Consider the following 14,811-nt stretch of genomic DNA (forward strand, 5'->3'; position numbering starts at 1 on the left):
CGGCCCCCCATCTTTTCCTTTGGGGTTTTTCAGCGTTCACCAATTTCACCTTTAGGGACTTGTGTTTTCTTTTTTCCCTTGAAATTTTAAACATCTCCATGTTTTAAAAGCGACCAGAGTCCCTTGTACGGTGGTGGGGGTCCGACCGGCGCCCCTGGCGCACCCCCTCTCTCCCACCTCCTCAGCCAGGCCGCCACCTGGGGAGTGGCGTTAGTCCCCGGGGAAGGGGGAATCTCCCCCGCCGGATTCTCGTCTGGGGGCGCCGAGGTCAGAGGCTGGGTTGGGGCAGCCCCCGCGGCGGCGCGCGGGGTTGGCGGGGGCGGGGCAGGGCGGGACCGCGGGCGCACCTGCCCCGCGCGGCCGGGCTCGCGGCGGCTGCGCGGACAACGTCCCCCTCCCTCCCGTCCCGCCGTGTGTTTACGTGGAGACGAAGATGGCGGCGGCGGTGACGACGCTATCCGTGCGGCCGAAGACGGTCAGCCAGTGAGCGCCGAGACTAGTTCCACTCGGGCGTGGGGGAGCGCCTGGCCCAGGCCTGCTCCCTTGGCCGCGGAGCTTGCGGTCGCATCCCCGTGTGAACCGACCTTTCCTTTCTATCCCGATCCCTTGCCTGTCTTCTCCCGGCCTTCCCCGCAGAAGCTATGGAGGACGAAGAGAGACAGAAGAAGCTGGAGGCTGGCAAAGCCAAGGTAAGAGAGCTGGAGGCCGCCCGGCCTGCGCTGGGAGGCGGTGGCTGGGAAGGGTTGGGAGGGGGCCTGGGAAGCGGAGATCTTAGCAGCCCTGGTGCGCCGCCTGGGGAGGGAGGTGCTGCAGGGTCTGCGGTTTCCCCTCGCCTTCTCTCCCGTTTCCAACTGAAAAAGCCTGGTGATAAGCTACCTAGCGGATACTTCCGTGATGATTGGGTGCTGTGGCTCCTTTCTCGTGAATGCCCAAACATTAAAAATCCCTCTTTTACTGTATTGCCATAAGCTGATATTTATTGCTTTTAAATCTCCAACGTTTCGCTTTTTTAGGGAGTTTTCTGGGTTGTGCAGGCATTGTGCTTTTCAGGGTGGGGATTTGGGGCCTTTATTCGGTAGGGGATTTGTACGCTCATCATCAGCTTGGCTTTCTTAGGTGGCACGCTGGCACTCTTGGGTGTGTGATTGGCCTGTGACAGCTGCCTCAGCCGTGGTTTGAGTGTGCCACAAGTGCCAGCTGTGAACTTCGCTTTAGGGCCGTTTTTAGAAGCATGGCTTTGTATGTTTGTGTTTGGAGGTCTTTGTCATGGCATGCGCTTTGTATTGTGTGGAATGTTAATGCAGTTTGTGAATGGAACTCCTGGGGACGCAAGGTTCCATATTCTAAGCAACACCTATAGAATTCCTGCTTTAAATAATTGGATTGTTTTATATATCTTGTTGAGTCCCAGTGTGTGTATGAAAAAACCTGTAAAGCAAACAATGCAAAAGGTATTATTATTCACTGGGTTTCATGAAAAATTTGACATAGACAAAATATAAATTAAATAGAATATTTCTTTTAAAAATTACATGTTTGAGCATATTTTTTGTCTGGCTTCAAAGTCTCCCTTCCTCCCTATAATGAAATTACCATTTTTAGACTATATTTTGTCTTATTAGAGATCACTGTTAGTAATCATACTTGCACCTCAATTAAATTATAATATAGTTAACTGTTTCTTCTCTCTTCCTCACCTTCCCCTTCCTCCAAATAAACAAATAAACGAGACTGCGTCTGTGATTTCAGTAATCACTGAAGGGCCATACTGCAGAGATACAGTGGTAGATGCTTAGCACAAGTTTCTTAAATGAACATGAACATATGAACTAGCTTCATATTATCTAAGGTCAAAGCGTAAGTGCTTGTATGTTATCCGGTAGATTATTACTTTAGGTTTAGGATCTATACATGGAAGGAAAAGGGAATCAAGGCATCTTTAGAAGCCCAAAGTTGCTTACATTTCTGCAGTCTGAGGGTCTGAGTGTGATCTGTGAATCCAAGAAAGTGGAGGTAAAGTGTGCACCTCCTTCCAAAAGCATCGAAGTTCTGTTCTAATTAGACATTTTGTTTGTCTGTTTGTTACCTGAGAATTTTTACTGTCTGTCTCCAGAAGTATCTTTCCTAAGTATATGTGAAGCAGTCCAAAAAACATAGTTTACTTTGGACAACACAGTTCATAATAGAGGATTTATTTAAATTGCTTTGATTTGGCAAAAAAGAATTCCAGTTTCTTTGTGTGTATGTGTGTTTTTTGTCTTTTAAAATTCTGCCTATGGGGTAAAAATCTTCTCCTTTTAACATTCACTTTTATTGTAGAAGATTATCTTCTAGAATAGATCCCAGTTTTTCCAGTCAGAAATAAATCTGTGAGACATGTAAGGCAAGATATATTTGTTGGAGCATTGGCGACACAATATAAAAACACTGGAACAAACTTCAAAGACAATATTAGGAGAATCGTTTTCTAAACTATATTAGTGTGATGGAATATTATTCAGCCGTTAAGGTTACGAAGACTGATAGGAACATGGAAAATAGAGTGAAAACAGCATCATCAAAAATAGTGTAGACATTACTTCATTTGTATAAATGTGTGCTTTTAGATTAGGACTTAAAAACTTTGGATTGTAAGTGTAAGGTCGTTCAGCAAACCTGTATCGAACTCCTGTTTTATACCAAGGGCTGGAGATAACAGAGGTGGTGATAGTCTCTGTTTTCAAGTTGCTCAAAGTTTAGTGGGACGGACAGACACTGGGTAATAAGTAGAATGAGAGAGATGGTATAGTAGGATATTGGGCGAATTTTTTCATTTGGTAAAATGTGTTAAATGTTGCCACCTCATTTTTAAGACTGTTTTACAAAGAAGGCTCTTGATACTGATACTAATGTAGTCTAGCATAATATCTATCAGATAGTAAGTACTCAGTAAATATTTGCTTAATGAATGAATGAGCAGAATGACTTATGAGTTGTTAATGGGTGCTACTTTACTAGCATGTTGTAATTTAATAATTTACAGAATTCTATTAATTGGAAGTCTCTTATTGCTGGCATTAGAAATCTCTTAAAATGATCATTTCTAAAACTTATTCAGATACTTGGTTCTCTAAATGTCTTTGTTTGTTCATTGGACTTAAATATTGTATTTGATAGTCTAGTTTTACAAACCACAACTTGTAAATTTTTTACTTGGTGTTTGATAAGCTGTTCATTGAAAAACTTCCTTTCTATATATCTATAAATGATGATTTTTTAAATGACCTGTCGTGTATACAGTATAGTATACTTTATAAAATGTGTTGTACCAAGCAAAATTTGCAGCGATAGGAGAATAAATTTTGGTATATACAGCCATTAAAATAAATCTATAGAAACTTTCTCATTGGGGAAAATGCCCACAAATAATGTCAGATTAATAAAAATGTTACTGAAAAAAATGTATGTATTTATATATGAAGACACCTGAAAAAAAAATGCACCAAGATATAAATGATGGTTATCTCTGAGTGGTGGATTATAGGCAATTTTAATTTTCTTTACACTTTAGTATTTTCTAAATTCTCTGCAGTGTATTTCTTTTATGAACAGTAAAAATGTTTAAATGCCATTTTTAAAAACAATAAAAGCTTTTCAAATATAGTATGTTGAAGAACATGTTATATTTTATGATCATTTTACAGAAAAAGGAAAAGAGGCACAGAATAACTAGGTTTCCCAAGGGCCCTGACATTAGTGTAGTCCTGGAACTATAATTCTTATTCCAGTGCTGCTTGCATTATATAGTTGGGATTCTATATTATTAGACATTTATAGATATCCTTTCTGGCTTTGTAGTTCTTATCCTTTTTCTCTGTCAGTTCTCATTGCCACGAACGTGGTTATCTTGCCTTGCTCCATCTCCTCTGCCTCCTCCCCTAACTTGCTGTTTTAGATTTGCTGTGACTAGAGAACCCAGTAACTGAGCTTGATACAGTGGTTTGTAATAACCCAGCATTGATGGAGCCTGGTGAATGGGCTTTATGACAATTTAGTTCTTCTGCTACCTGTTGGTTTTTTCGTTTGCTGTTGGGTCCTCAGCTACTTCCTCAGTGTTGATGTAGTAAGAAGCCTGACCTGTGGAGATGTGAGACATTACTGCATTAAGTAAATATTTTCAGAGCTGGGCTAACCCCCCTGCAAGGTGCTGACAGGGACGGTACTACATAGGCTGTCCTTGTGTTGATCCAAACTATTCTAACTTCACTTTAAATGACTTCATTTTTTTCCAAGTAAAATTATTTACAGTATATGTAAAGAAAGTATTATAATATTAGCTAACAAAATTAGAGGACAGTTATGTATTTAGTATAAAATTACTTCTGCAAATTCACCTTAGGTATACTTTTTAACATTCTACTAATGTAGTAGAATTCAGTAAAACCAAAGGTTTTAATCAACTATTCAGCATTTTATATAATTGGCATTATTTGTTGAATAATTATTAAAAACTTTTGCCTATTACATTCAGTAAATACTAATCATATGATTTTTATTTGTTTAATGAGCATTTTCAGTTTGGAAAGTAGTGCCAATTGTATGCAAAAAAGGACGGTGTTCTGTGCAAGCTGTATAGTAGGTTATTGATAACAGGACTTTTCAATTACTGTTTCCACTCAGATAGACAAAGTTAGTTATGGTGTACAATTGTTCTTTGCATATTTCAGACACAGTGCTCCACCACTAAGAAAGTTGCTCTCCATCCTTGTTTCTTTTAAACTTTCTAGATTTTAATTCTTATATGTGACGTAGCTTGCTTAGCTTTCAAAGTGGGTACAGGAGTTTGATACCTTCAGCATTTATTGCAACAGTGGTGCGTTGTCTGTGAGTTAAAAACTAATTCATGACCTTTAGGCTTTGTTGGAAAAAAAACAAAGCAAAACATGATTTTTAGATTATGAGCTTTAAGAGAGAATATGGAGGAAAGAATGGGCAGAACAGGTTTCTTGAAGTGTATATTGAAGAAAGGTTTTTAAGGCCATTCCAAGAAATGGCAGGAACAGGGATAGAGAAGTGGTTGGGTAAAAAAGAGCCTTAAGATCCAATGAAGAGAGATTTGGCAAGGAGGTCTGTGGTGTCCTGTCAGTGAAACTGAAAGTCGAATGAGCACATGGAAAAGAGGAAGTGAAAAAGATAGGACATATCCAAGTGACTGGAATATGACAAGATTGGGGCAAAAATTATTTTCAAACAAAACACCTCTTATTTTTATATATAAAAAAGTTTGTCGTAAGAACTAAACTGTGACCGTAAAATATTTATCTGTTATAGGCCACTGATTATTGAAATGTAAGTGAATTTCTTCTAATATGGAAGCTAAAAAAGGTTCTCATGGTAAATTGTTAAACATTAAATGATAAGGAACATTATTTATATTTATTTCTCAATTCATTTCCATTGAAATTGAAATTGGGCATCTTATTGCATTAGTTAGCATCTCTTTAAAAAGTTTAATTTGGAAAGCTTCAGAATTTTTTAAACTTTCTTTATAAACTTATAAAGGTTGTTTTGCATCTGGAGCATGGCATCTATGTGTATTTATATGCTATTTGTCGTACAAGAACAGGCACTAGGACTTTGGAGACATTTACTGGCTTATTTGTTCAACTAACAGTTTTGAACGCCTACAACTGCAGCTATGGACTTTGACTTGGCAAGCATTTATTTAAATTATCATGAAGTCTGTGCCTGATTGTCTGTGGGAATAATCCTGTCACAGTCCATGACTCTTAGCAGGTGTTTTGAAGAATAAATGCGGTAATGATTGAGAGCTTTTTGAGTTCTTCTGGTGCTAGATATAAAGAATCTATGATTTTTTTTTTTACTTGAGGTGGAAGTCATATAAAAATTAACCATCTTACAACAATTCAGAGGCACAACAGTTCAGCGTTGTACACCACTTCTATCTAGTTCCAAAACTTTTTTTTTAATGTTTACTCTTTTTTAAAAAAAAAAAATTATTTATTTATTTATTTATTATTTATGGCTGTGTTGGGTCTTCGTTTCTGTGAGAGGGCCCTCTCCAGTTGCGGCAAGCGGGGCCACTCTTCATCACGGTGCGCGGGCCTCTCACCATCGCGGCCTCTCTTGTTGTGGAGCGCAGGCTCAGCAATTGTGGCTCACGGGCCCAGTTGCTCCGTGGCATATGGGATCTTCCCAGACCAGGGGTCGAACCCGTGTCCCCTGCATTGGCAGGCAGACTCTCAACCACTGCGCCACCAGGGAAGCCCCCAAAACATTTTTATCATCCCAGAGTAAAGCCCTGTATCCATTAAGAAGATACTCTTCATTCCCTACTTCCCCCAGCCTCTAGCAACCACCAATCTGCTTTCTGTTTCTATCGGTTTACCTATTCTACATATTTCATATAAATGTAATCATATACTGTTTGACCCTTAATGTCTGTGTTTTTTTTGGTTTTTTTTTCACTTAGTGTAATGTTTTCAAGGTTCATCAGTGTTATAGTATGTATCAGTTCTTCATTTCCTTTTATGGCTGAATAATATTTTGTTGTATGTATATACCACATTTTGTTTGTTTATTCATTGAAGGGCATTTGAGTTGTTTCTACCTTATGGCTGTTGTGAATAGTGCTGCTGTGAAGATTCGTGTATAGTATTTGAGTACCAGTTTTCATTTCCCGTGGGTCTATATCTAGGAGTAGAATTTCTGGATCATATGGTAATTCTATGTTTTTTGAGGAACAACCAAACTTTTTCCATAGTGCCTGTATCCATTCCCACCAGCAGTGTATGAGGGTTCTAATTTCTCCATATCCTCACCAACACTTATTGTTTTCCATTTTTTTAAGTATATTTGTTTTATTTTTATTTTTGGCAATGTTGTGTCTTCGTTGCTGCGCGTGGGCTTTCTCTAGTTGCAGCAAGCGGGGGCTACTCTTTGTTGCGGTGCACGGGCTTCTCTTTGCGGTGGCTTCTCTTGCTGCAGAGCACAGGCTCTAGTTGCGTGGGCTTCAGTAGTTGTGGCATGTGGGCTCAGTAGTTGTGGCTCGCGGGCTCTAGAGTGGAGGTTCAGTAGTGGTGGTGCACGGGCTTAGTTGGTCCGTGGCATGTGGGATCTTCCTGGACCCAGGCTCCAACCCGTGTCCCCTGCATTGGCAGGCAGATTCTTAACCACTGCACCAGCAGGGAAGCCCCTCTATTTTTTTTAAATTATAGCTATTCTAGTGGGTGGGAAGTGGTATCTCATTTTGCTTTTGCTCTTTAATTTCCTAATGACTAAGGATGTTGAACACCTTTTCATGTGCTTATTGGCCATTTGTCTGTCTGTTTTTGGAGAAATGTCTATTCAAGTCCTTTGCCCATTTTTTAATTCTGTTGTTACCAACTTCTTTTACATAATGTTATTGATTATTACTATTATATTTATATTACATATATATTTATATACTGAGAGGGAGAGAGAGGGAGAAACATGCAGTCAGGCAGGTGATGGAGAGAGGTAAAGAGAGATACACATCTCCATAGGATCATCTTCCATCTTTTTTTTAGGCCTTCTGGGCTATGCCAAAATTTAAACTGTTCCTTCCTTTGCATATGTTCCTGGTAGTTTGATTAGAGCATAATGCTAATGTTTGAATTCTGTGTGGGCCAGTGAGTCATTTCATTCCATAGCCAGTTGTTTTACAAGTGCATGCAGCTGGTTCCAGAGGCACCTATTGGGTTGTTTGCTTGACCATTACCAATCCATTTTCACTGTGGGAAAAAAACCCTAATCTTCTTTAGTAACAAAAAGACCTGCCACTTTCATATGTGAACACAGTAGATCTGTACAGATATTTTACTGGTGTAAGATACTTTTCTTGTCATGTTGACTCCCCTTTTACTTCTAGAGTTTTTGTGGTCATGGTCACCAAAATATAACTTAGGATACTTAATGCTCATCTAGGTACACTGCATAAAGCTGTGGTCGATTTGCACGAGGACTTAATGCTGTTAAAAACAGAATTGTTCCAGAAGTGGTTTTGCCTAGGTTATTTATTTAAATCTATAGATTCTTTTGTACCATGAAAAATTCCTTCATCCTCTTTGTTTCATGAACAGTGTGGTGTTTGTTTTCAGTTGCCATCAGGGTTATGATTCTTATTGTGGTTTGCTATTCACTGAGATTCTTACGTGGTCTAAAAGTTTCTCTGTAAGTCTAACTTTTTTTTCCTTTTAAGAAATCATTTCTTAAAGCCCCCAAATTTACTTCTTTTCTTTTAAGAGGTCATTTCTCAAAGCCCCCCAGATTATTAATTTTCACTAGTAAGAACTATACTAAACTATTCAAAATCCTAATCTATAAAGATTTGAATTTATAAATTGTATTAATTGAATAGGTTCTCTGGTTACAGAGCTCTGAAAAACTAACAGGGTATAAAGTCTGGAATCTCTTTCCTTCTTTTTCTTGATACTGAACACACAAAATTAGTAAACAAAATTCCTTGTTTACTAGGGATCATTCATTGTGGACTCTGATTAGACCGTATTTATTCCTCAAGGGTCTCACTTTTTCAAGTTGATATTGCCTTATTGTTTCCCCAGGGAAGATAGGGACAGGGACCAATTATAACTAAAAATATTAGTTCTTCAGATTTATGAAAAAGCAAGTTTAATGTATGAAAGTGTGTAAGAGGATGCAGGGGAAAGAGATGCAGGGATTTGCGATGGGCATGGGGCAGTGATCTGAGTTAATTACTACACCATTTATGGTCTGTTCACTGTGTATGTATAAGTTGATTTCTAAAGTCAAATAAATAAGTAGATGCTCTAAAGGGCAAAGTATTAGAAAATGTGTAAAACCTGCATTAACAAATATTTGCTGGGAGTTTATATATGAAATAATAGGTTTTGGCTGAAAGGTATAGAAACTTTTCAAAGATAACTTAAAATATTGGGAATATTTTAATGTAAAACCATCTACATTTGCCAAAATGATATTTAATTTTTAATTTGTATAAATTCCTCTTCTAATGAAAATATATGTCTGAGCATTTCTACTCCCTTTAACAAGAGAACTCTCACTTTTCCATTTTAATCAATAGCAATTTTTAATAAAGTTTGAGAAAAAGAGAAGATAATAATTTGGGTTTTTTTTTTTTAGGTGAGAAGAATATATATATATTTTTTAATTAAAAGGGTAAAATGCAGTATAAGTAATTTTATTAGGCATCGGTGTTTTAGTCTTATGACAAAAGAGTCTATATAGGGACTTCCCTGGTGGCACAGTGGTTAAGAATCCGCCTGCCAATGCAGGGGACACAGGTTCAAGCCCTGGTCTGGGAAGATCCCACATGCTGTGGAGCAACTAAGCCCGTGCACCACAACTACTGAGCCTGCGCTCTAGAGCCCGTGAGCCACAACTACTGAGCCCATGTGCCACAACTACTGAAGCCTGCATGCCTAGAGCCCATGCTCCGCAACAAGAGAAGCCACCGCAATGAGAAGCCCATGCACTGCAACAAAGAGTAGCCCCTGCTCGCCACAACTAGAGAAAGCCTGCGCACAGCAACAAAGACCCAACGCAGCCAAAAATAAATAAATTTATTTATTAAAAAAAAAAAAAGTCTATATAGTTTTTTTTTCCCTCTGTGAGTTGGATTTAAAATTTTTAATGTTTGGGACTTCCCCGGTGGCACAGTGGTTAAGAATCTGCCTGCCAATCCAGGGGACACAGGTTCGATCCCTGGTCCGGGAAGATCCCACATGCCACGGAGCAACTAAGCCTGTGCACCACCACTACTGAGCCTGCACTCTAGAGCCTGCGAGCCATAGCTACTGAGCCCGTGTGCCACAACTACTGAAGCCTGTGTGCCCTAGAGCCCATGCACCACAACTACTGAGCCCACATGCTGCAACTACTGAAACCCGCACGCTCCAGGGCCCACATGCCGCAACTACTGAGCCTGCGTGCTGCAGCTGCTGAAGCCTGCACACCTAGAGCCCATGCTCCGCAACAAGAGAAGCCACTGCGATGAGAAGCCCGTGCACCGCAAGGAAGAGTAGCCCCCGCTCACCACAACTAGAGAAAGCCCATGCGCAGCAACGAAGACCCAACGCAGCCAAACATAAATAAATAAATAATTTTAATGTTCTTGTTTTCTATTTTATGTGCCATCATATTTTTGAGGCTCAGTAGTTTATACCTATTGAGAAAGCATCTCAGTTGAAAACTAAAACCCTTTGAATTATTCTGCAGTTATCTTCCTGTATCCTGTGTACTCATAACCCAATCCCATTAATTGTTTTTTATTCAAAATTTGTCTCCTACTTAGCCTTTTTCTTCCCATTCTAACACCACAACCCAATAGGCCCACATTATCTCACCTTCTATTTGGTTTCCCTGACTCACTCTCCTTTACCTTTCAGAGCCAACCAATCACCACATTCTGCTGATTTTACCTTCTAAATATTTCTTGATTTATCCCCACTTCTGTTTCTGCCTCATTGTCTTTCACTTGGACAGTGGGAAGGGTGACAGTGGAAGAAAGAAGAGTATGAATTTGTGATGATAGTAGCTACCAATTTTTGAGCACTTTCTAATGCTAGGCATTATGCTAAGCGTTTTACATTCATTTTCTTATTTAATCCTTATAATTATTCTAAGAGCTGTGGATAGTGTTTCTATCCCTATTTTATAGGTGGGAAAACCAGAGAGGTTAAGTAATTTGCACAAAGTCATGGTGGCAGAACAAGGATTCAAACCCACTCTGACCCAAGAGATTGTGTTCTTAACTTCAGCCCTGCACTGGCTCTTATATCCTTGGTCACTGTTTAGGAGGTAGGATTGAGAGGCCTTGGTAATGGTTGTAAAGGGTAAGAGAGATGCTATGATCTGAATGTTCATTTCCCCCTAGAAATCATATGTAGCGATCGTACCCCCGCAAGGTGATTGTATTAGGAGGTGGTGCCTTTGGGAAATGACTAAATCATGAGGGCAGAGCCCTTATAAATGGGATTACTGCCCTTACAAAAGAGAGATTCCTTGCCCCCTTCCACCATGTGAGGCTATAGCAAAACGATGGCCATCTGTGAATTAGAAAGTGGGCTCTCACCAGACACCAGATCTGCTGGTTCCCTGATCTTGGACTTACAGCCTCCAGAACTGTGAGAAATAGATTTCTGATGTTTATATGCCACCCAGTCTATGATATTTTGTTATAGCAGCCCAAACAGACTAAGATAAGAGAAGACTCTAGTTTTCTGACTTGAGCAACTTAAGGGATGTAGGTGCTGGTCTCTGAGATAGGGGAACATGGACAAATTTGGGGGAAAAGAGGATTTGAGTGAAATGGGTCTCTGAGATAGGAAATGTGGGCATTTTTGGAGGGTAACAAATATTTTAGTAAGATGAAGATGACTTTTGTTTTGGATACATTGAGTCGGAGGACATCCTAGAAGAGTGGCCCAGTGTAAAACTGAATATGAGTCTTCCTTTAGAAGGCCATGCTAGAGATAAATATTTGGCTTAAAGATACTGGCTGACACTCTGGGAATGGGGAGTTCACTCAAGACGACGACTAAATGGCATGCATACTGAGAGTTGAATCCTGTGGAAACACCCATGTTTAAAAAACAGGTGGAGAAGTATCTGCAAAGGATACTGGATACAAACTGTTTACAAAGCTAGGAGATGATGATATCTGTGAGGCTAAGGGAAGAGTTTCAAGTAAGGAGGAGTGGCCACTTGTCAAAAATGAGAAATCAAGCATGATGGAGACTTGAAAAGTGACCTTGAGCTTTAGCAACAGTTGGTGAGAAAGGGAAACGAAGAATTCAGATTACTGTGGGATGGAGAATGAATGTGAATCAGGAAAGAGAGGTGAATGCTACCTACTTTTTCAAAGATTTTTTTGTGAAAAGCAGTATAATAGTAGTGGTTATGAGCTTGGACTAGACGAGACAGTCTGGGATCAAATTCTGGCTCTGCAGTTTATTAGCTTTGTGACTTTAGGCAAGTTGCTTAAACTTCTCAGTACTTCTGTTTCCCATCTGGAAAATGAGAAAAATAATAGTACCTGCCTTAGGGTTGTTGTGAAGATTCAGCTAATACATATAAAGCTCTTAGAAGATTGTCAGATTATAAAAACTTTTCAAGAAGTATTAACCATCATCATCATTATTCTCATGCTGGAAAACTAGATTGGGGAAATAGGCTGGGATCAGATAATGAGGAGCCATATGTGTTAGTTGAGACAGTATGGATTTTATCCTAAAAGTAGCCAAAAACTGTCAAAGAATGTATATTTGACATGTTTAACCTTTGAAAAGGGTTACTGTTTTCCAAAAAACATATCCCATATTCAGGTAGGTATGCTGCCACCAGGTGGCAGGTGTATGTTATTGCTATACAGATGAAGCAGTAAAACCATGAGGTTTTTTTTTTTTTAATATAAAATATTGACTGATTCAAATAGCTAAATGTAAGCACCCTACTTCTAGCAGGGTACTTTGTTCCCAAAAAACTGATTAGTTAAGTGAAGGAGAGAATAAGAGGGTTATAGTAAAGATAGAGAGATATCAAGGGAAGCTAAGAGAAGTATAGTTGGGCCTCATGGGAAACTGAACAGCCATTTGGAACCAATGCCATTCTCTCTATCATCCCTTATTTCACTTTCACAATATCTGATGCTCCTCTCTTTGCAGATCAGCTTGTTTTGCTTGTACATCGGTTTGCACATGACCAAAAATTAAAGATGAATCCCCAAATTTGTTCTATTCAATGGAATTGTTTCCCACTATAGACACTTAAAAAAAAAAAGAAGGGGGAGAGAAAAATTATTTAAATAGTGCAAGCAAATCAATTCATAGAGTAAGCATCTAGCTTAGTGGTTCCCAAACTTTGCTTCACGTTAGAAGCCTCTGGAAAGCTTTAAACAATTTCAAAGCCTAAGTCACACTCCAACCCCAAATCAGAAAGTCTGAGGTGTGATCCAGGACTCACTATTTTTTAAAGATCCTCAATGTGCAGTAAAGTTTGGGACCCACTGACATAGCTAATTTGTGTGATTCTGCAAAACTAGGTGATTATACATCATGAACTCTTATATGCCAGCTACTTTACTTGGTGTGCAACTAAAGAAGTAAGGATGATTTAACGTCAGAAGGAAAACTGGCTGTGCTGAATACACAAGAAAGTATTTAAGTCTGCAACATGACTAGTAGGTTGATAGCATAAATGTACTTTATGGGTGAGTTTAGGGATATTTATATGATTATTGCATCATGCACTGATTTTCAAATCCTTCAGTAAGATTCATCTCCCCTCTGTTACTTTCTGGACATCTTTTCTAACTCTTTGTTCCCTAATTCCAAGAGAAGAATCTAATCAACTGCCTCTTTTCTCATCAAACTAGACTGGGAGGAGCAGCTGGGGTGTCCTGTATGGTAGGAGCTATGAGCACTGGCCAGTTTCCTCAGCAGGAAGTTCTAAACACATACTTTAAAAATACTTAAATATGTGTCACCTGCAAAAGAATACATATAAAATATATAGATAAGAAAAATGATTTTTTAAAAACGACCTCTATGCCTATCACCCAGTTTAAGAAGTATGCACATTCAAATACGTTTGAAACCTTTCCCAATCTAATCCCACCCCCTCCCTACCTAAGGTAACTGCAATTCTGAATTTTCTTTATCAGTGCCTTGCTTTTCTGTACCACATATGTTTACATAATATATTAGTTTTGCTGTTTTTGAACTTAATGGTATCATATTGTAAGCAGTATTTAATGATTTTCTTTTTGTTCAGTATTATGTAAAGATGTTCACACCTGCATACTATTCCATTATAGGAATTTACCTCATTTAGCATTCTCATATCAATGAGCATTTGGGTTGTTTCCAGTTTTTCTGTTACAAACACTGGTGCTGTGTTAACTTTTGCCCATTTTCCGATGCATATGCCAAGGGCCTAGAAGTGTGCAGAGATCATAATCCCATGGCCCCTCAGTCCTCGGGGAGTAGTGTGTGTGTTGTGGAATGAGATAGGAAGAGGAAGTGAAACCAAAGCCAACTGATATTTATGTGTTTATTATACACCCCGTTTCATCACAAATGATCTCTGACAGATCATTGGAGCTGTTGATGGGCACTGGATATCTGACAGGATGGGCCATTGAAGTGACCAGATACAGCAGTTCTTTTATTTTTTAAGTCAATATTTCCTGCAAAAAAAAATGCGTATAAGAGAGAATAATATTCTATTACCTGTGGCTTATAAATGAACAAACCTCAGATGATAAGCTGGCATGTATTTATGCTGCTGAGGGTGATAGCATCTGTTACAGATATACCTTGTTTTAGGGATTCTCCTTTACATGAACTGCTATTTATTTGTTTATTTTTGATGAGATTAAGCTTTATACTATGCAGAAACTAGATAAGGTTGGGGCAGAGTGCCATTGTTCTCACCGTTCAGTGTTAGCAGTAAATGAGGTGACAGTGAAATGAAACAGAAGTTGGTGGCATCTGAACAGTGAGGTGTAATAATCTGTCACTGTTAGCAGTTATGCTTATGGGATGTCTGGAGAGGGTGTCTGGAGAGGCTGATGAAAGAGGCCAGGCCCCAGGACAGCATAATTCCTGGGACTTCTGCCTTATTTCTGTCTTTTGGGATGAGATTTTTGGTAGATGTGTAGTTGTATTATATCCTTTTAAAAATAGTGATATTAACATATGGGCCCATAGTTTTATTAGTGAATATTCTTTACAGATCTTTGGGGGAGGGAGGGAGGCAGTGAAAATCTTTCAAAAAAGAAAACAATTA

At 39.1% G+C, this 14,811-nt stretch overlaps 1 protein-coding gene across 11 annotated transcripts in view; it reads left to right on the forward strand.

The window, feature by feature from the left end:
- Positions 1 to 355: 355 nt before the first annotated feature.
- The window catches only part of AKAP9 (A-kinase anchoring protein 9), a 150,214-nt gene continuing 135,758 nt past the window's right edge, over positions 356 to 14,811 (forward strand). For all 11 annotated transcript variants that reach the window (XM_059933800.1, XM_059933803.1, XM_059933805.1 and 8 more), the window contains exon 1: positions 356 to 689. In XM_059933800.1, coding sequence (XP_059789783.1) covers positions 642 to 689 — 48 coding nt within the window. In that variant the 5' untranslated portion in view covers positions 356 to 641. The remainder of the gene's footprint in view (positions 690 to 14,811) is intronic.

The sequence above is a fragment of the Balaenoptera ricei genome, chromosome 9, assembly GCF_028023285.1.
Source record: "Balaenoptera ricei isolate mBalRic1 chromosome 9, mBalRic1.hap2, whole genome shotgun sequence".
NCBI classification, from domain to species: domain Eukaryota; kingdom Metazoa; phylum Chordata; class Mammalia; order Artiodactyla; family Balaenopteridae; genus Balaenoptera; species Balaenoptera ricei.